The sequence below is a fragment of the Macaca mulatta genome, chromosome 1, assembly GCF_049350105.2.
Source record: "Macaca mulatta isolate MMU2019108-1 chromosome 1, T2T-MMU8v2.0, whole genome shotgun sequence".
Taxonomy (NCBI): Eukaryota; Metazoa; Chordata; class Mammalia; order Primates; family Cercopithecidae; genus Macaca; species Macaca mulatta.
The window spans coordinates 65,220,860-65,241,433 of NC_133406.1; the positions used below are offsets into that span (position 1 = coordinate 65,220,860).

General features: G+C 39.0%; 1 protein-coding gene across 6 annotated transcripts in view; it reads left to right on the top strand.

Moving 5' to 3' along the window:
* The window catches only part of CR2 (complement C3d receptor 2), a 38,903-nt gene extending 18,563 nt beyond the window's left edge, over nt 1–20,340 (top strand). Inside the window, exons 7-20 of one of the 6 annotated variants that reach the window (XM_015117691.3) lie at nt 455–631; nt 712–802; nt 1,137–1,213; nt 2,857–3,264; nt 3,632–3,808; nt 3,888–3,972; nt 4,320–4,402; nt 4,891–5,283; nt 6,332–6,517; nt 7,977–8,162; nt 9,349–9,372; nt 10,075–10,150; nt 15,573–15,681; nt 19,592–20,340. In XM_015117691.3, coding sequence (XP_014973177.3) covers nt 455–631; nt 712–802; nt 1,137–1,213; nt 2,857–3,264; nt 3,632–3,808; nt 3,888–3,972; nt 4,320–4,402; nt 4,891–5,283; nt 6,332–6,517; nt 7,977–8,162; nt 9,349–9,372; nt 10,075–10,150; nt 15,573–15,663 — 2,054 coding nt within the window. In that variant the 3' untranslated portion in view covers nt 15,664–15,681; nt 19,592–20,340. Of the gene's footprint in view, nt 1–454; nt 632–711; nt 803–1,136; nt 1,214–2,856; nt 3,265–3,631; nt 3,809–3,887; nt 3,973–4,319; nt 4,403–4,890; nt 5,284–6,331; nt 6,518–7,976; nt 8,191–9,348; nt 9,373–10,036; nt 10,151–15,572; nt 15,682–19,591 lie in introns of all 6 variants that reach the window. The other 5 variants (XR_013418487.1, XM_078005106.1, XM_015117700.3 and 2 more) reach the window with 5 other exon arrangements.
* The last annotated feature ends 234 nt before the right edge of the window (nt 20,341–20,574 follow it).

The window sequence follows — 20,574 nt, forward strand, 5'->3', positions numbered from 1 at the left end:
GGGAATATGCTTGGGAAAATAAATGTTAGGAATCACTAAGTTTCCCATTTCTATAGGGGAAAAAGCCAGGAGAAAAATGCTGGTTTGTCTTAATAGTGACTTCTTAAAAGAGAAGTCATTCAATCCCTCATTCCTAGGGATATATCAGAATCTCCCATAAAAACATACAAGGTGATTCCTTATGAAGGAAAGAGACAGGAGAGGAGTTGCAGCACCCAGTGGAAACTGAACAACATCTGCAGCAGCCTAAGTGCAGAAAACAACAACAACAACAAAAGATTGGGAAACGGTGACCTAAAATTACCCAAAGTTGGTCTGCAACATATGTTCTGTATCATACAGCGGCCACCAGAGTGGAATTGTAGCATGAATGTCAATTTCTTTGGCTCAGTTTCTTTCTGTGGTTGTTTACTTAAGCAGCTATGTTTTGTTTTGTTTTTGTCCTTTCGTTTAGAATGCCAGGCCCCTCCTAACATCCTCAATGGGCAAAAAGAAGATAGACACATGGTCCGCTTTAACCCTGGAACATCTATAAAATATAGTTGTAACCCTGGCTATGTGCTGGTCAGAGAAGAATCCATACAGTGTACCTCTGAGGGGGTATGGACACCCCCTGTACCCCAATGCAAAGGTGCCAGGCCTCAAATGTAGACGTTTTGTTCACTTTAAGATTGCCTTGTATTAAATTCTCATCCTAGTTTCTTTTCTTAGTGGCAGTGTGTGAAGCTACAGGAAAGCAACTCTTGACAAAACCCCAGCACCAATTTATTAGACCAGATGTTAACTCTTCTTGCGATGAAGGGTGAGTGAAGGTTGACTCAGCCTGACTCAAGTCCGGTGTATCAGCACACCCTGCAGGATCTATGTAAGAGTTTGTGTCAGTACACCCTGCAAGCTCTGTGTAAGAGTTTGTCTCAGGTGCTTGCCTGTCACGTGGTTATGGTAGTGTCTGTCATACTATTTTTCCATGCCTGGAAGTTATGCCTGTGCAATGAGAGGGTGGTGCTGATGTTGGCCACATTTTTGTTGTTATTGCTTCTTGGCCTGAAAGTAGTGAGTCTGCTTGGGAGCCCATGACTCTTGCTTAACTTAGTGGTCACCTGATGGCAAAATGACATACATGACTCTGTCTCTAGGTACAAGTTAAGTGGGAGTGTTTATCAGGAGTGTCAAGGTAGAACTCCTTGGTTTATGGAGATTCGTCTTTGTAAAGGTGAGTAGCAAAAATGATACAGGAGCTGAAAAAATGTGAGATCTATACATTTCCTGGGAGATTTTTGTTTTGGGGCATGTTAGGGGAATTAGAGTATTAGATTATGTTCTATTAATTTTGCCAATAGTTATGGTTGCAGTTTTGCCATGCCTTTCTTTTGCTACCTTTTTCTTCACCAGTAACTTAAATGTACTTGGTTATTGATTCTATTTTGTGATTTATGATTATGGGAATAATGACAGCAGTGAGTATATGAGCCACCATTTTAATTTGGGTATACACAGTTTAGTGTAGAGAGTAAAGGATTGGTGTCAGATCTGAATTCACATTCTGTCTCTACTGCTTACTAGTGTGAGACCTTGAAGCAATTGTACAACTCCTCTGAAACTCTAGCCTTTCTTCTGTAAAATCTGCATAAGACTACAGACTATAGGAAGTCCAGAGAATGTAAATAAAAAGTAAAAAGGGCCAGGTGCGGTAGCTCACACCTGTAATCCCAGCACTTTGGGAGGCCGAGGGGGGCAGATCACGAGGTCAGGAGATTGAGACCATCCTGGCTAACATGGTGAAACCCCGTCTGTACTAAAAATACAAAAAATTAGCTAGGAATAGTGGCATGTGCCTGTGGTCCTAGCTACTTGGGAGGCTGAGGCAGGAGAATCACTTGAACCCAGGAGGCGAAGCCTGCAGTGAGCTGAGATCACACCACTGCACTCCAGCCTAGGCAACAGAGTAAGACTCCATCAAAAGTAAAATAAAATAAAATAAAAATAAAATTTAAAAAAGACTACAGATTTCAAATTATTCAAATTAAATTGTACTACTGCTACTTTCTAAATGAGGAAACTGCCTATCACAAAGTAGGTGCTCATTTAACAATAAGTTTTCTCAGCTAACCATATAAATTATCATATCAGCTGCACACAGTGGCTCATGCCTGTAATCCCAGCACTTTGGAGAGGCCAAGGCAGCCGGATCACAAGGTCAGGAGATTGAGACCATCCTGGCTAACACGGTGAAACCCTGTCTCTACTAAAATACAAAAAGCTAGCTGGGCATGGTGTTGCACACCTGTAGTCCCAGCTACTCGGGAGGCTGAGGCAGGAGAATGGCATGAACCCGGGAGGCGGAGCTTGCAGTGAGCCGAGATCGCGCCACTGCACTCCAGCCTGACACAGTGAGACTCCGTCTCAAAAAAAAGAAAAAAAAAAGAAAGAAAGAAAGAAAGAAAAACTATCATATCACCTCAGCCCAAAGAGAGTACTCAAGAAAGCCTAATTCTATTCCCTTGTGTCTTTTATTCTCCTATTGCCTAGTTAAGAAGAATTCTTCTTTTAATTAGCAATTTACTATTGGGCCTAAACTCATAGTTAAGAAGAATTCTTCTTTTAATTAGCAATTTACTATTGGGCCTAAACTCATAATGTGATATTAATCAACCACATTCACTTTTAATAAAGATTTTCTTTCCTATGAAATGTGTCTAAATTGAATGTTACATACTTAATGAGCTTTCACATAACTCACATCATGAAAATGTACCCATACCATCCAGGAAACAATAGATTCATAGCCAACATCATTTCTGTTCTTTGGTGTTTAATACAGGAACTCAATTCTACAGTATCTTTTCATCTCTCTAGAAATCACTTGCCCACCACCCCCTGTTATCTACAATGGAGCACACACCGGGAGTTCCTTAGAAGATTTTCCATACGGAACCACGGTCACTTACACATGTAACCCTGGGCCAGAAAGAGAAGTGGAATTCAGCCTCATTGGAGAGAGCACCATCCGTTGTACAAGCAATGATCAAGAAAGAGGCACCTGGAGTGGCCCGGCTCCCCTATGTGAACTTTCCCTCCTTGCTGTCCAATGCTCACATGTCCATGTTGCAAATGGATATAAGATATCTGGCAAGGAAGCCCCATATTTCTACAATGACACTGTGACATTCAAGTGTTTTAATGGATTTACTTTGAAGGGCAGTAGTCAGATTCGTTGCAAAGCTAATAACACCTGGGATCCTGAAATACCAGTTTGTGAAAAAGGTAAAAACCCAATAAGGGGGAAAGAAAAGGAGAGATTTACTTAATTATTCTTGTTTATTATCTCACACCCAAAACCGCATCATGGAAAGAGGCAAGAGGGGCACAGATTACTTTCCATTTCTTCCATCCTGTAATAGATGTTCTCTGTGGTGTGTGTGTTCATGTGAATGCCCACTTGGATCTGGGATCTATTCAGGGTAGATAAGGAGAGAGCCTTCTTAAAGAGCAAACAGCATTCAGTGGTGAATTTGAGCTTCATGATCTTTGGCAGCAGAGTTTCAGATTGTCTGTCCAATGTTGTACACTTAGTGTTCTTCAGTAGAAATTCCTCCGTGTTGGTATTTATGTAGGGAGTTTTTCTCTTCAGGCTGCCAGCCACCTCCTGGGCTCCACCATGGTCGGCATACAGGTGGAAATACGGTCTTCTTTGTCTCTGGGATGACTGTAGACTACACTTGTGACCCTGGCTACTTGCTTGTGGGAAACAAATCCATTCACTGTATGCCTTCAGGAAATTGGAGTCCTTCTGCCCCGCGGTGTGAAGGTACTTTCAGTTCCAGAGTTGTCCTTCTCTTTGATATGAGACATCTATAAATACTGTAATTCCATCCTTGCTTCTCCAGAAACATGCCAGCCTGTGAGAGAGGATCTTCAAGAACTTCCAGTTGGTTCACGTGTGGAGCTAGTTAATACATCCTGCCAAGATGGGTGAGTATGAAATGTTCTATTCTGAGAAAAGGTCTCCACCTCGTTTTGTGGATTAACTCGACCTTCAACTTGTCTTGGTGGAATCCTTTAGAGGCTCCTCATTGTCACATGCATGGAGAATATGAGGTTCCAATGGCCTAACTAGCAACTCTGACTCTTCAGTCCTCTCTTGACATGGAAAGGGCTTTGCTTAACTCAAAAGTAGTTTATTTTTTTTTTTTACTTGGAGGACCAAGAATTTCAACTCCTCTCTGCCAAAGTTCTTATTTAGAAGTCCCTTTGTGCATGTGGTTTGAAGAGATGTGATATTGGGAACAGGAAATGCATTATAATCTGTCTCTCTGTAGGTACTGGTTGACTGGACATACTTACCACAAGTGTAAAGATGATGAAAATGGAATTTGGTTCAAAAAGATTCCACTTTGTAAAGGTAAGTTAGAAAAACTAAAAGCCTGACCATGGTAATGGAGGACTAGAGAGGGCAGGTTGCTGAAGAACTAGTCTACCACTGCTTTGGCAGTCTTAGGGATCTCCCTCATTGGAGGTTAGATATGAAAAATCTTATGGTGTTGGTCAGCATGGACACTGAGAAACATTGTCAAGTAGAAAGTATTTTCCATGCATCTGCTAATTTTGCTAATAACAAAATACATAGCCCATATTCCTAGGTCATGGGAACATAGCTGTATTTCTTTCTTCCTTTACACTTTATTTTCTGAATGTTTATGGAGTATATAGTACTCATAAAATCACATTGAATAAAGTTGTTTTTTAAAAAAGCATAATCCATATTCCAAAATTTAAGTTATTTTTTGTTATGTGAAATATATGCAGTTGCATATTGTCATTTGTACCTGAATGAAGACCGCTTACCTTGAGGTACTAGCTGAGGCAGAATTCCCTAAATCTCTTCCGCAGTTATTCACTGTCACCCTCCACCAGTGATTGTCAATGGGAAGCACACAGGCATGAAGGCAGAAAACTTTCTATATGGAAATGAAGTCTCTTATGAATGTGACCAAGGATTCTATCTCCTGGGAGAGAAAAAATTGCAGTGCAGAAGTGATTCTAAAGGACATGGATCTTGGAGTGGGCCTTCCCCACAGTGCTTACAATCTCCTCCTGTGACTAGCTGCCCTAACCCAGAAGTCAAACACGGGTACAAGCTGAATAAAACGCTTTCTGCATATTCCCACGATGACATAGTGTATGTTGACTGCCATCCCGGCTTCATCATGAACGGTAGTCGCGTGATTAGGTGTCATACTGATAACACATGGGTGCCAGGTGTGCCAACTTGTATCAAAAAAGGTAAGATACTTGAAGAAATAAATTATGGGATGTTGTACAGAGTAAAGAAAAAAGGTTTTGAATCTGCACTTGACATTCTGCCTAAAGAAAAGCATCTAAGAGCTAAGGCCATTATATTGTTTTACAAGATATCTGCCTTTTCCTATCTTCTCACTTGATTGTTTGTTTTCTCTTTCCTTTCTCAGTGTATTGAGCAATAAATAGTACATGAAAGGATAATGGCTAACTTCCAAATTGATAGAGTCTCCAAAACTGTTATTCTTATGACTTTAGTATAAGAAAAATGCGCATACATTTTTGGCAAATGATTGGCAGTAATATTGCTAATAATTTGATATTTAAGGCTATGTTGCCAGCCAGAAAGAGAACTTTGGGTGTTCTGGAGAATTAATTGGCCCTCCAACCCATTGAGTTGTCTTTCTTGTCATTGTAGTTATCATTTGGCAGCCTTATTCCTGTCCATGACTATCTACAGCAGAGGCTGCTGATTGGCGACCCAAGAATTGGAACTCAGCTCCACAGAATGGTTGTCTTTGGCCAGCACAGTAATCTTAAGTGAAACCCATCTTCAGTGGAAGATAAATAGTGAGCTTGTGAGCCAAGAGAGCCCCCTTTGCTTCCTGGCAAGGCACCAGTAACTTGAGCTGAGCAGTGGCTGCCACTTTTAGAAGGACAGGGGCTCTCTGACTTGTCGTATCTGGTGGCTTCACTTCCTAGCTCTCGTAGACATTTGAAGGTGTAACCCTGTCTGCTATTTAAAGGGAAAAGAAAAGAAAACTGTTGGCTGATGGATTACCATTGTGAACTGTATCCGTTAATGTTTCATTACCTTATTTTTTAACACTTTTCTTCAAATCATGTTGGCTGTCAGTAGGAAATGCAGGTCTCCGTCCAGTGTTGCCGGTCTGGGTGGAATGAATGAGTGTTTCTGGACACCAGTTAGTTGGTTTGTTGCCTCTGGCCTTCCTGTATCGCTATCACCCAGAAACAGTACAGGCTATGTGTTTCTCTGTGCTGAGTTAAAGACCCTTTCTTATTGGTGTCTAAGCCTTCGTAGGGTGTCAGCCTCCGCCTAAGACCCCCAACGGGAACCATACTGGTGGAAACATAGCTCGGTTTTCCCCTGGAATGTCAATCCTGTACAGCTGTGACCAAGGCTACCTGCTGGTGGGAGAGGCACTCCTTCTTTGCACACATGAGGGAACCTGGAACCGACCCGCCCCTCATTGTAAAGGTGCTTTGTCTATTTTTTATTCTTATTTTTATATCAAATTTGTGCCAAAGTTGGGTACTTTCAACTTAAAATAGCCAAAGAAATGCATTAATTGCCTCATTACATTAAATGCTTTAATTAGATCAATACAGTCATTAATCTAAATATTTCAAAATAATAAAAAATGTCTCAGGCTGTAGTCTATCTGGTGAATGACCACTTATGTAGTCATTTACACATAGAAAGTTGGAGTATGTCTGTAAATTAAACAACTATAGCACGGATTGTATTTATACACTGTAGTTACAGTTATGATAAGTGGGTATTTGATAAAGTACCAATAAAAAGCACAGCAATCTTTTGAGAATATTTACTGAGCGTTGGTGGGATTATGGGTACATTTTTATAAAAGTTTCAGAAAGTCATTTTCATTATCATAAACAGTGCTTATGAAATATGACTAGTAAATTAGTATCTAGTATTTGTTGATCACTTTTTACTCTATGCCAGACACTGTGCACAGCACCTTACATGCATTATTTCATTTAGTCTTCATGAGAGCCACATGAGGTTGGTGCCATGATTATCCATGTTTCATAGATGAGGTTTCAGTAGCATGGAGAGATTTAGAACTCACCCAAAGTCACACATCTAGGAAGTACTAGAGCCAGGCTTCAAATCCAAGATCTCACTGTATGAGTCCATTCTCACACTGCTAATAAAGACATATCCGAAACTGGGTAATTTATAAAGGAAAGAGGTTTAATGGACTCACAATTCCACATGGCTGGGGAAGCCTCACAATCATGGTGGAAGGTGAAGGAGGAGCAAAGGCACATCTTACATGGTGGCAAGCAATAGAACATGTACAGGAGAACTGTCCTTTATAAACCATCAGATCTCATGAGACTTATTTAGTATCACAAAAACAGCACAGGAAAACCCACCCCCATGATCCAATGACCTCTCACCAAGTCCCTCCCATGACACATGGAGATTATGGGAGCTACAATTCAACATGAGATTTGAGTGGGAACACAGCTAAATCGTATCACTCACACTAATGATGACTATACCGAAAAGATGAAAGAAATGAGAAAGCATACACTTGTATGAAGAATTAGAGAGCAAAACTAGAAGCAGAAAAAAAAACGGTAATTCAGAATAATTAGTAATATTACCAATTCAGCCCTCACCATTTCTCCAAGAAGCCATTAAAATTATCCATCACTGTTTGGATAGAAACTGAAGCAAAAACTAAAAAATACAATCTGGCTTAAATTACCCAGAGGTTATTGAGATAGAGGGCTGACAGTAAAAGACTGTGTCAAGGATATTGTCTTATCCTATTTCAGTGCAGCTTTCCTTACTGAGAGTGAAACAGGTTGGTTTTGTAAATCTTTCTACTAAGGGAAATCTCTGTTTTCTTGGTAAAAGACCAAAATTTGACTGTGCTTGAATTAGATTTCTTTAATTTCAGAGGTAAACTGTAGCTCACCAGCAGATATGGATGGAATCCAGAAGGGGCTGGAACCGAGGAAAATGTATCAGTATGGAGCTGTTGTAACTCTGGAGTGTGAAGATGGATATATGCTGGAAGGCAGTTCCCAGAGCCAGTGCCAGGCAGATCACCAATGGAACCCTCCCCTGGCGGTTTGCAGATCCCGTAAGTACCACGGGCTTCACCGCCACTTGTAACTGGCTAAAGGAGAGAAGAGAGTGAGGGTTTCCCAAAGTATGGAGAGTCCTGGGTTTTAAATTGACATAGGTTTGTGACCAGTGGTATAATTACAGAGGAACTTGAAGTCGATGGTCTATTCTAGAAAAAACACAGCTTGGCCAGGTGCGTGACTCCTGCCTGTGATATCAGAATTTTGGGAGGCTGAGGCAGGAGGATTACTTGAGCCTAGGACTTTAAGACCAGCCTGGGCAATGTAGTGAGACCTGGTCTCTATAAAAAAATAAAAATAAATAAATAAATAAAAAGCCAGGCATGGAGGTGTGCAACTGTGGCCCCAGCTACTTGGGTAGCTGAGATGGGAGGATCACTTCAGCCCAGGAGGTCAAAGCTGCAGTGAGCCATGATTGCACCACTGCACTCTAGCCTGGGCAACAGAGTAAGACCCTGTCAAAAAAAAACAAAAGGAAAGGAAGGAAAAGGAAGAAAAGAAGGAAAGAAAATAAGAAAGAAAAAGGAAAAGAAAAAACACAGCTTTCTTAGGAAGGGGAAAGTGAAGAAAAGAAAATAGAGAGAAACACTAATTTAAAAGGAACAAAAATGTGAAACCAAGCAACCTGACATTTTGAAAGGAGTTGCTGCATAGACCACCCTACATGATGAATCTGAGTTAATAAGTGCTTACAATTTGACAGGGAACAGAAATAGGTTAAATAACTAGTTGTTACAGTTAATATTTGCATTCTAACCTGAGAAATCTCTGATGATAAAGTTGAGTATTTTGGTTTTGTCATTGGTGAACTCCCCCAACCTACTTAGAGTGGGGAAAAAAAAAAAAAGCCCAGTGAGTTGTTACATAAAAAGCAAGTGGGTATAACTCAAGGCTCCAATACATCTTTTTTATCTGTTTGTTTTTTAAAAAATGGAGACAAGGTCTCATGATGTTGCCCAGGTTGGTCTCAAACTCCTGAGCTCAAGTGATCTTCCCACCTTGGCCTCTCAAAGTGCCAGGATTACAGGCATATGCCACTGTGCCTGGCTCCAATACATCTTTTAAATCGACTTGGAAGGGAGCTAGAGTGTTGATTTCTGGGACACTACCATGAAACATGGGGCTACATTGAATTATGACACTAGACTGATAATCATTTTCATGATTTTGTATTATTTTTAGGTTCACTTGCTCCTGTCCTTTCTGGTAAGTCTTCTTAAATACTGGAAGAAAAGCTCTTATAATGTTTTTTAAAAAATTGTAATGCTAGAAGTCTTATATCCTATCTGACGATAATATTTAACTCATAGGGGATGTTCTTTTTTTGGTGTTTTAAAGATATTTCAATGTACATGTCACATTACAAAATGTTACTTTGGCATAGAGTTGGATAAATTATTTGAACAGCCAGCTCTTTCTTCTTTTTAAATTGATACTTTAGTTTTTATTAACTCTTGGTCTTTGGCTTGATTTGGTCTATTGAAATAGGCAGGCTTCTTCTGCTGTAGTAAAATATATTTCACAGCTGAGGGTTCAATGTTGTTATGCAAAATTATAAGAACCTGGTATCCTGTGCTCCTAATTTCTATTCTTGAGATTTCTCTCTTGTCACCTCAGTGACAAGATTGTTACTAATAAAACTAAAAGGAACAGAAAAACTCAGTGAAAAGTTGACTGGAACCTTGTGGTCATATGCTTGGTGCTCTAGATTAAATGTGGACTGGGTCAAATCAGAAAAACCTTAAACTCAACTATGATTATTCAGGAATTCAGTGTTTATGTCCAAGAAAGGCTAAGTATGAGTCACATAACATTTTCCTCTCCACTAGCAATAGACCCCACAATCAGCTCAGAACAATGTAGGTGATAGTCTTCTGGCATTTGATACTTGCTGGATTTTTCTTCTAGGTATTGCTGCAGGTTTGATACTTCTTATCTTCTTGATTGTTGTTACCTTATGCATGATATCAAAACACAGAGAACGGTAAGTTCAGATGCAAATGCATGCTTGACCAACATGCACAAATGGTTTTGGCTTCTTATCTGAAACTAAACACAGAAGCACAAGTTATGTGAAATAAATACTGCAGTGTGATAACTAAATGAAGTATCTCGTGCTATACAAAAGGAAGACTTTTCTGTAGTACTTAAGAGATATCAAACACTTACCTTATTTTATTGAATGATGTTTATTCAGACAGTATATTGTAAATAAATCTAGAGAATAGGAAAAAAGTCCCAGTGGGAACAACTGCAAATATTTTGGTGTATTCCTACCTGATCTTTTTCGTATATTTTTTCTCTCTTTAAACTGAAATTTTGTCATTTTCATCTTCTGTCTTGACTTTTTTCATTTAGACTCATGTTTATATTTTTATGTCTTTAAGTCATGTTTTCAGTTACTAAATAGCATATTATTCTACTCTGTGTATTTATGTGTGTTAAGTTGCTTCCAAATTTACTTTGATAATGTACAAAGATATGAGTAATACCTCTGGCTAAACCTTTTTTCACACCCATTTATTTCCTTAGAATAGATTTCTAGAATTACTAAAGATAAGTGCATGAGCATTTAATATACTTGATAACTATTGTCAGATGACTTGCCAGAAAGTTTGTTCTTAGTAATAGTTAATGTACCTGAATATGTTGTGTTTCTCAACCCCTTTTCCTGCTTCATTGATTTGCCTGTTCTTCCATTACAAACCACTTTGTGTTTAATTAATACTTTTACGTTATTATATCTGGTAGGGCAAGAATTCACACTACAATTTTATCGGACTTTCCTCCTGTTCTCTTCTGTTTGTTCCTATAGGTGATTTTTAGAATCATTTGTAATTTCAAAAAAATTGTGATTACATTTAAGTCGATAGATTAATTTGTGAGAAACTGGCATCTTTTCTGTAATGTCTTCCCATTCAGAAACATATTAGGTCTTTCCATTTGATCAAGTAATCTTTTCTCTCCATTAGTCATTTTCATGATTACTTAAATATTAACTGTATTACTAGGTTTCTATGTTTTGGTATGTTGTATTTTCTTATCCAGAAATTAGATATATTTTACATATTATTTTTAATTATTTTTAAACACCTGAATCCATTGGGAATTTATTTTATGGTATGGTAGCTGAAGTAAACCTACTTGTACTTTTTTTCTCTATATATTCAATTTTTTCAAAACCTATTTTGAGTAAACCATCCCTTCAACATTGGTTCGTAGTTTTCTTTATCAGATAAAGCACGCTTATTCAATTCTTATGTACACTGGGGCTTATGTCAGAGATATCTGACATAGATATGCAAGATAGATCATATTCCACTGATCAGCCTGTCTCTTTGAGCCAGAGCTACTCTATTAGTAAATGTAGCTTTATAATAGCTTTTTCTGAGATATGTTCCCCCTCTTTAAAACTATTTTGAAATTTTCTTCTATTTATTTTTGCAGATAGGCTATAGAATTATTTGCACCGCAACTACACCTCCCACACCCTAGAAAAATAAAATAAAATGTTAGATCATTGATAGGAAGTGCCTTAAACCTACATATTTGTTTGGGAAGAACTGACCTTTTCATGATATTCACTATTTCCTTCCAGAAACACCAGATGACTAATTATTCAGATGTTTTGTTATATCTCAGTTAAAATTTAATAGATTACTTCATATAAGCTACATAGACATAAAAGTATCTTATTTTTATTGCTTTATAAATAGAATCATTTTTGGTTATGTCTTATAAGTAATTGCAAATGATATCTAGGAAAGTCTATCTTTATACAATCATTAATTCTAATAGCTTTTCAGTGAGTTACCCAATCATCTAAGTAGAAAACTGTATTTTCTACCAATTATTATTATTGGTAGAAATAATTTCTACCTCATATCTACTGATTATACATTTTCCTTTATTGGTTTTTGTCTCATTTTACTGAGAAGAATTTTAAGGAAAATCTTCAATACTATTAGGGAATATTGGCATATTTTAACCTTTATTTTTAATGTAAAGCCTCCTGTGTTTTATCACTAAAAATGATACTGCATCCTTTTTTCTTTTCTATGTTACAGAAAGTGTATTTCTAGTCACAAATGTTGTTTTTCCCTATTTAAAATCACTGAAAAATCTTGTTTCCCTTCTTTAATATATCTTTTATATCACTATAAATATTTGCATACGTTTTTAAAATACAAAAGTAAATATGCTTGTTGTAGCAAATTAAATAGTTTATAAAGAAATTGAATAGTCTCTTCCACTGCACAACTGCTGCTGCCTTCAAGTTCAACATGTTAAGTTGATAGATATCAGCGATTTGCTGTAGACACTTTCATATGTTGCTCTATCTTATATATACATGCATGGCTTTTAAAACATTTGGGAAGTAATGTTAGAGAAATAGAAGTCATGTGAAAAGAGGTAATGACCACGTCCATTCATTCTTTTCTTGCACAACAACAGCTGAGTGCCTACTATGTCTTAGCACTATACTAGGCTAGAATAACAAAGCCTAGTAGCATATGGCCTCTGTCATCAAGGAGGTCACAGCCTGGTAAAGGAGGAAAGCATGTCACTAAACAAGTACCATAAAATAATGTCGCCATGGTGGATTATATGATATTTGGTGAGGATGCAAAGCAAATGGTCAATATTTGGGAGTTTTAATCAGAAAAAGTTTCAATGTGGAAGAGATGTTTCCGGTGAGCCTCAAGAGAGTGTAGACAAGGAGAGAAAGGCATTCCAGACAGAAAAAGCAGTTTGAATAAAGGCCCAGAGGCTTGGCTTTCCATCATGTATTGTAAGGACTACATAACCCATTTGAAATGGCTAGGAAATTGTGTGTGTGATGGTGATTGAAGGTAAAAGTGGCATAGCTTTAGGTGGAGGCATGCCATTAAAGGAAGAAAAAAAAAAAACTCTGACACATAAATCTTGTGGAAGGTATAGAATACTGATATGTGCAAAGGATACATTTTTAGCAAAGCATACCGTCAGGTGTTGGCCTCAGATATTATATGTGCATAGGTTCGTGAGTCTTTGTGCATGCTAGTGTTAGGGTGGATAATCCAATGAAGTCTTACCAACTCTCAGGTAGCTCAGACTGGGGAGATGACAAAGTCATGCCACCTAAAACATGTCACCAAAAAGCTTCAGCAAAATTCATTTAGTGTGCCAAGTCCTCTGGATCTATCATTTACCCTGCCACCAGTGCCATCTGATGCCATAGCTCAGTTATGTACTTCCTAGTCTAGGCTCAGACATGAAGGGGTTGCACTGAAACTATGTACTGAGGGTATCTACAACCTGGGCAGTTTGTTCTAGGCTGGGGGCGCGAGGGTAAGGGCTGCCTATGGGGTTCTGGCTGTGCTGTACAGTTAGCGTGTACTTAGAGTGTAGAGTTTACCAGAGTGTGTGCCACACAACCCTGTTTTCATGAATAACTTCAGAAAAAAAAAAGGTGTTCTATGGCAAATAAGATTTGGACATACTGCACACTGTATTTTTTTCTTGTGGAGACTCACAAGGACCATGAGAATATTTAATAAGAGGTTCTTTGCTATCAAGAGGACAGGATTTCCAGGACTTGGTGACATGCTTGATGTGGGGAGAAGGAGGCACATAGAATGGCTCACATGAAGGTGATGACGTGGACTCCCTGACTCATTAAAAGAGGAGGGGGGCAGGTTTGTGAGGGAAGATGAGGAGTTCGTTTCTGACCTGTTACTTTGAGGTACTCATGATTTAGGGTTGGGAGAAGGGTCTGGACCCAGGTGGGTGAGACTTAAATCAAAATGGAAGCTGTGGGACCAAAAAGGACAGAATAGATAAAAATTGGGATGACAACAGCCCTCAGAAGAACAGTAATGTTCAAAAGGCGGAAAGTGAAAGAAGAGAGGTAGGGGGAAAACTAGGAGAGAGTAATGTCACAGAATTCAAGGAGAAAAGGGTCTCAAAAAAAATAGGGATGTCATTTGCAGGGCCTTCCTCATAGGAAGTCATAAGATAATTTCAGCCAAGAGTAATTAGAAACGTAAACACATAGAAAATACAGTCTCTATCTCTTTCCTTCATGCTACTGAGTTTGCTCTCAAGAGCATTGCATGTGTATAAAAATTTGCAAATTTGGGGAATGCTTACAAGTGCAAATGATTTATAATGTTCCAGTCTAATTATTGTTTATTAATATGATTATATCATGTACTATACTTAAGTGCCTCAATTGATATGAACCAAACATACCTGTTTAACCAGAGTCCTAGGTGTCATTCATTTGTTTTATTTCCATTTGCTAACCCACTTCAATTGATTTTCCAATAATTGATATAGACGTTTGAGTAGCCTGAAATGCTTTTTGTAAATGAGATGAGTAATCATTTAAAAATGAATGTCTAGTGACAATATTAAATATTTTTAAAAGCCATCTAAACCTTTGAAATATACTATGCTATTCTTTTCTAGTCATATAAGATATTGTAACAAAGCTTAAATCTCCCATCGACTTAAAAATTACTGTTTCGTAATCTTCTTAACGTACCTCCTATACACGAAACTCTTCAATATTGTAGTGAGTGACATGGTGACAGTATCCTTAGCGGTATTCTTTCTTCCCCAGTAATTTTGTATTACCTTATTTCAGAGCTCTACATGGTAGTATAATCACATTTTATTGTCTTTTAGTAATTCTGGCAAAGTGGTTTTAGAAACACTATGAAATATATGTACTTTCAAAGAAGGAAAGTAAAAACATTCTCTTCAAACTCGTTTAAAGTTTTTAAGTTGGACTAGAAGATTGAGTCCCAAATTGCAAAGTTATGATCAAATTCTAAAATAAGAACGTATTTTTGCTTCTTTTCTTCACTTTGGAAGTTATAGTTGTTAGTCATTAAGCATCCTGGTTCTAGGGTAAAGCTGTCTAGTGTCAGCCTCTGACTTGAACACTTACAAGCCTAGATCATTAATTTTTTTATGTGCCTTTCCAAAAAAATGGAATTACAGTGTTTACACTTCATAGGATAAAAACAATAAAAATGAAATCATCACAGAAAACCAAACATTGCATGTTCTCACTTATAAGTGGAAGTTGAACAATGAGAACATGTGAGCACAGGGAAGGGAACATCACACACTGGGGCCTTTCACCGGGTGGGGGGTCGGGGGAGAGATAACAGTAGGAGAAATAACTAATATAGATGACAGGTTGATGGGTGCAGCAAACCACCATGGCACATGTGTACCTATGTAACAAACCTGCACATTCTGCACGTGTACCCCAGAACTTAAAGTATAATTTTAAAAAATGAAATCATCCACAAAAGTACTTACCATGTGTTGGGAATTATGGAAAGCAAACAACTGCTACATTGAATCATGGTCAATGAGTAAAGATACTACTTTTTTCTTCTGCTGTTTAGCAATTATCATACAAATACAAGCCAGAAAGAAGCTTTTCGTTTAGAAGCACGAGAAGTATATTCTATTGATCCATACAACCCAGCAAGTTGATCAGAAGACAAACTGGTGGTATGTAATGAAATGGAGATATTATTAATTTACGTATAAAATTTCCTTCAACTTGTATTTATCAATAAGCATAGCACTCATGGTATATATACGTGCTTCTTACTATTGCACAAGTCTTCAGTAATCATGCATAGCAGTTGTTCATTTACCTACTTCATATTGCCAACTAATGTTCCAATTTTTTTAATCCATTCATCCATTCAATAAATATTAAACTAAATAGCAAAACAACTAAGAATAAAGTAAATAAGATGATAAGCATTATATAGAGACATAATAAAGTAGGCAAGGGGGATAAAGAGAACAGGGTGGTTGCAAGGGAAGCTCTTATAAGAGAATGTCGTTTGAGCAAAAACTCAAGGGAAGTAAAGAGACAGGACCAGGCATGGTGGCTCATGCCTGTAATACCAGCAGTTTGGGAGGCTGAGGCGGGCAGGATCACTCAAGGTCAAGAGTTTGAGACCAGCCTGTTCAACACAGTAAAACCCTGTCTCTACTAAAAATACAAAAATTAGCCAAGTGTGGTGGTGTGCACCTGTGGTCCCAGCTACTTGGGAGGCTGAGGCAGGAGAATCACTTGAGCCTAGGAGGTGGAGGTTGCAGTGAGCCAAGACTGCGCCACTGCACCCCAGCCTGGACAACAGAGCAAGACTGCATCTCAAAAAAAATAATAATAAAATAAAATAAAAAGCCATGCGGCCATATGGGGGAGGAGGATTCCAGAAAGAACAGTAGGTGCCAAGGGCAAAGGCCATAAGGCAGTTTGTGCCAGCTGTGTTGGCGGCACAGCAGGGAGGCCAGTGTGGCCTAGAGTTGTAGAGATGAAATCAGAGAGATGGAGGTGGGATGCAGGGGAGAGGATGATCATACAAAGTCTTGCTATGTCATTGCAATGGGATGGTGGGAAGGAGAGGATGATTGTATGAAGTCATGGTAAAGAGATTTGTTTTTATTTGGAAGCTTTTAAGGAGAGGAGCAACACATTCACCTTAACTGCTGTGTTAAGAACAGACTGTAGGAAGCCACGGGTGGAAGATAGGAGTCAATGAGGAGGCTGCTGCAATCATCCAGGCAAGAAATTGTCAGTGGCTACCACCAGGCTGTGAGAAGAGGCCAGATTCTGCATGCATTTTTAAGGCAGTGACAATAGGATTTGTTGATAGTTTGTATCAGAATATGAGAGGAAGAGAGCTATCAATAATGACAGGAGGGCTTTTGCCTAAGCAACTGGAAGGATAGAACTGCCATTAATTAACATGATTGAGAATGCAAACAGCAGAATTGGGGAGAAAAATCAGGAGTTCCACTGTGGAGATGTTAAGTGTGGGTGTCTAATAGACTTGGCAAGAAGACAGCTGATGTACAAGTCTGTATTTTGGGCAATTGGTCCAGGCTGGAGATACAAATTTGGGCTTTGTCATTGTGTGGATGTACATAACAATGAGACTGAATAAGATCTCCGAGGAGAAGTCAAAGAGGCTATAGGGAAAAGAGAAGGTCCAAGTGTTGAGCCCTGGATCCTCCAACGTTAGGAGTCATGGAGTGAGAAGGTGCCCACTAAGGAGTGAAGGAGCAGCCTCTGATACTATCCAGAGAAGAACCTCAAAGTCAGGTGAAGAGAGAATTTTAGGGAGGAGGGAGTGATCAACTCTTCTGTTCAGTGTTGCTGGTAGGCCAAGAAAGATGAGCCCTGAAAACTGACCATTGAAATTCAGTAGCACAATTTTTTTTTTTTTTTTTTTTTTTTTTTGGAGACAGGGTCTCGCTCTGTCACCCAGGCTGGAGTGCAGTGGTGTGATCTCAGCTCACACTTCCTGGGTTCAAGTGATTCTCATGCCTCAGTTTCCTGAGTAGCTGGGATCACAGGCGAGCAGCACAAAATTTGCTGGTGAACTTGACAAGACAGTTTTGGAAGAGAGGAAGGAGGCAAGAGCCAGACTGGACGACTGAGCTTAAGAGCGAATGAAAGGAGAGAAATTGCAGCTATCAACTAGAGACAACTCTTACCAGGATTTTTTTCTATAAAATGGAGCAAATAAATAAAGTGCTAGAAAGAGTAAAATGTAAAGTCAACAGAAATATTTTTTAAGATTGGAAAAATAGGAGCTATGCTCTATTCCTATATGCTGATGGGAAGGATCTAGTAGAAAGGGAAAGAGTGACAGCGGAAAGAGAGGCAAGAATTGCTGGAGCAAGGTCTGGGTAAGCTAGGAGGAACAGACTAAGCAGAGGAGCTGACCTTAGCTGTATGGGCTTAGTAACAGGAGGGAGGGCAGAATCTGCAGGTGCAGATGAAGGCAGGTGGGGAGCTGTGATGGGGAGTGAATGTGTGGAAGTTCTCTTCCGATGATTCAGTCTTCTCAGTGAATAGAAAGCAAATTGTTCAGCTGGGAGTGAGGCTGGGAAAGGAAGTATTAGAGAGTTAAGAAGAAAAAGGAAGGCATTAAATCATCGACTAAGAATTGAAGACTGAATTATAGGGAGTACAGAAAGGCGGACAGGCAACATGAGGTGTGCACCTGAGGTTCCCATGAGAAAATGGAGATGAACATTTGAAGGTTTACTCTGTCCAGGGATTATGCAACAGTCTTTCATGCCCTCTCCTACTTAGCCATCAGTACCACTTTGAAAGGTGGGTGTTCTCCCAAGATAATACCAAGATGAAGAAATAATATCCAAGAAAACCTAGGCTAAAAGATTCTCTTGGGCAAGGTCTCAGGGTCAGTCATTGGCAAAGGTGGAATGCAAGCTCATGTCTGACTTTAAACTGTTTTCTCCTACATAATCTATAAAATAAAGATACCAGCTGGGAGCGGTGGTTCACGTCTGTAATCCCAGCACTTTGGGAGGCTGAGGCAGGCAGATCACGAGGTCAGGAGATCGAGACTATCTTGGCCAACATGGCGAAACCCTGTCTCTACTGAAAATACAAAAATTAGCTGGGTTTGGTGGTGCGTGCCTGTAATCCCAGCTACTCTGGAGGCTGAGGCAGGAGAATTGCTTGAACCGGGAAGTTGGAAGTTACAATGAGCCGAGATCACGCCACTGCACTCCAGCCTGCCGACAGAGTGAGATTCCATCTCAAAATAAAATAAAATAAAATAAAGATACCACCTTTGTCCTCTTGGAATTTATTTTAATAAGACAAATAAGACCCATACATATCACAGGTAATAATACATACCATAAACAAGGTATAGAAAATCTGTGATGGCAGTTGAGGAAGAAAAGGTAACTTGCTGCTGGTGAGTCATGACAGGGAGACCATACTAGTGACCTCTAAATCCAAACCAGTAGGGGTGCAGAGTACAGCTAGCACATAAATATTTGTTGAATGAATATATGAATGAGAAACATTATTACTTTCATTTCTCACTCATCTAGATTAATTCATGTTCATATGAATGTATATAAAATGTAGTTATTTGGCCGGGCACGGTGGCTCACACCTGTAATCCCAGCACTTTGGGAGGCCGAGGTGGGCAGATCACGAGGTCAGGAGATCGAGACCATCCTGGCTAACACGGTGAAATCCCATCTCTACTAAAAATACAAAAAATTAGCAGGGCATGGTGGCGTGTGCCTGTAGTCCCAGCTACTCGGGAGGCTGAGGCAGGAGAATGGCATGAACCTGGGAGGCGGAGCTTGCAGTGAGCCAAGATCATGCCACTGCACTCCAGTCTGGGCGACAGAGCGAGACTCTATCTCAAAAAAAAAAAAAAGTCGTTATTTGTTCCAGATCATCTTATATGAAGAAAGGCCTTTCAATAGAATATCTTCTAATAGATTTGTTGCTTTGTTGGTTATAACAGTTGTAACTGGTATGTAAAGAGAATGTTAGCATTATTGAAACTTCGAGTTGCACCGCTGCTATTCATGCTGCCTCCTAAACAGAAATGATCTATTTCAGTGTGCCTTGTTGCTTGGAATTCAACGGAACATTGATTAGAAAGAAACTGCTCTAACATCAGCAAGTCTCTGTATATGGTCTCAAGACCAAGGAAATTATGTCGCAAGCAATCACTTCCTATGTGCACTTATTCTCAAGAAGAACATCTTTATGGTAAAGATGGGAGCCCAGTTTCACTGCCATGTATTCTTCAAGGACTTTCTGAAACCTCACTTGTGAGATGCCTGAAGCCAGGCCATGGCTATAAACAATTACATGGCTCTAAAAGTTTCACCCTTTTTAAGGAAGGCACTAAAAAGAGCTGTCCTGGTATCTAGACCCATCTTCTTTTTGTAAGCAGCATACTAGTGTTGCTATGTGCTTTTGGTTATAATGTGGTTTTAATTATATAAATAAACTATGAAGCATTTTCTGGGGTTATGATGGCCATACCTTTATTAGGAAGAATGGTTTTATTTTGATAGTAGCTTCCTTCTCTGGTGTTGTTAATCATTTCATTTTTACCCTCACTTAGTTTGAGTTTTTCTCACATTACTGTATATACTTTGCCTTTCCATAATCACTCAGTGATTCCAATTTGCACAAGTTTTTTTAAATTATGGGAATCAAGTTTTAATCCTAGAGATTTGATATACAGTTCAAGCTTTGGATGTTTCCTTAGCAGTTTTGTGATAAGCTCTAGTTGCTTGTAAAATTTCACTTAATAATGTGTACATTAGCCATTCAATAAATTGTAATTGTAAAGAAAACATACAACACTTGCCTTATTTTGTTTTTTCTGGAGTCAATGAACTCTTGAGTAACAGAGAATCTTTGGGCTTTAGAGTTCACGATTTAACAGTTATTCATTCAGGATCCCATCACGTGGTCATTTTAGCCAAACTTTCAACCCACAAATTCAATTTCCTCACCCTCAAGACTTTCTCTTATATTTGTCCAGCCAATACCTTCCCCGGCTCACTCATCCTCTCCCACCACACCCT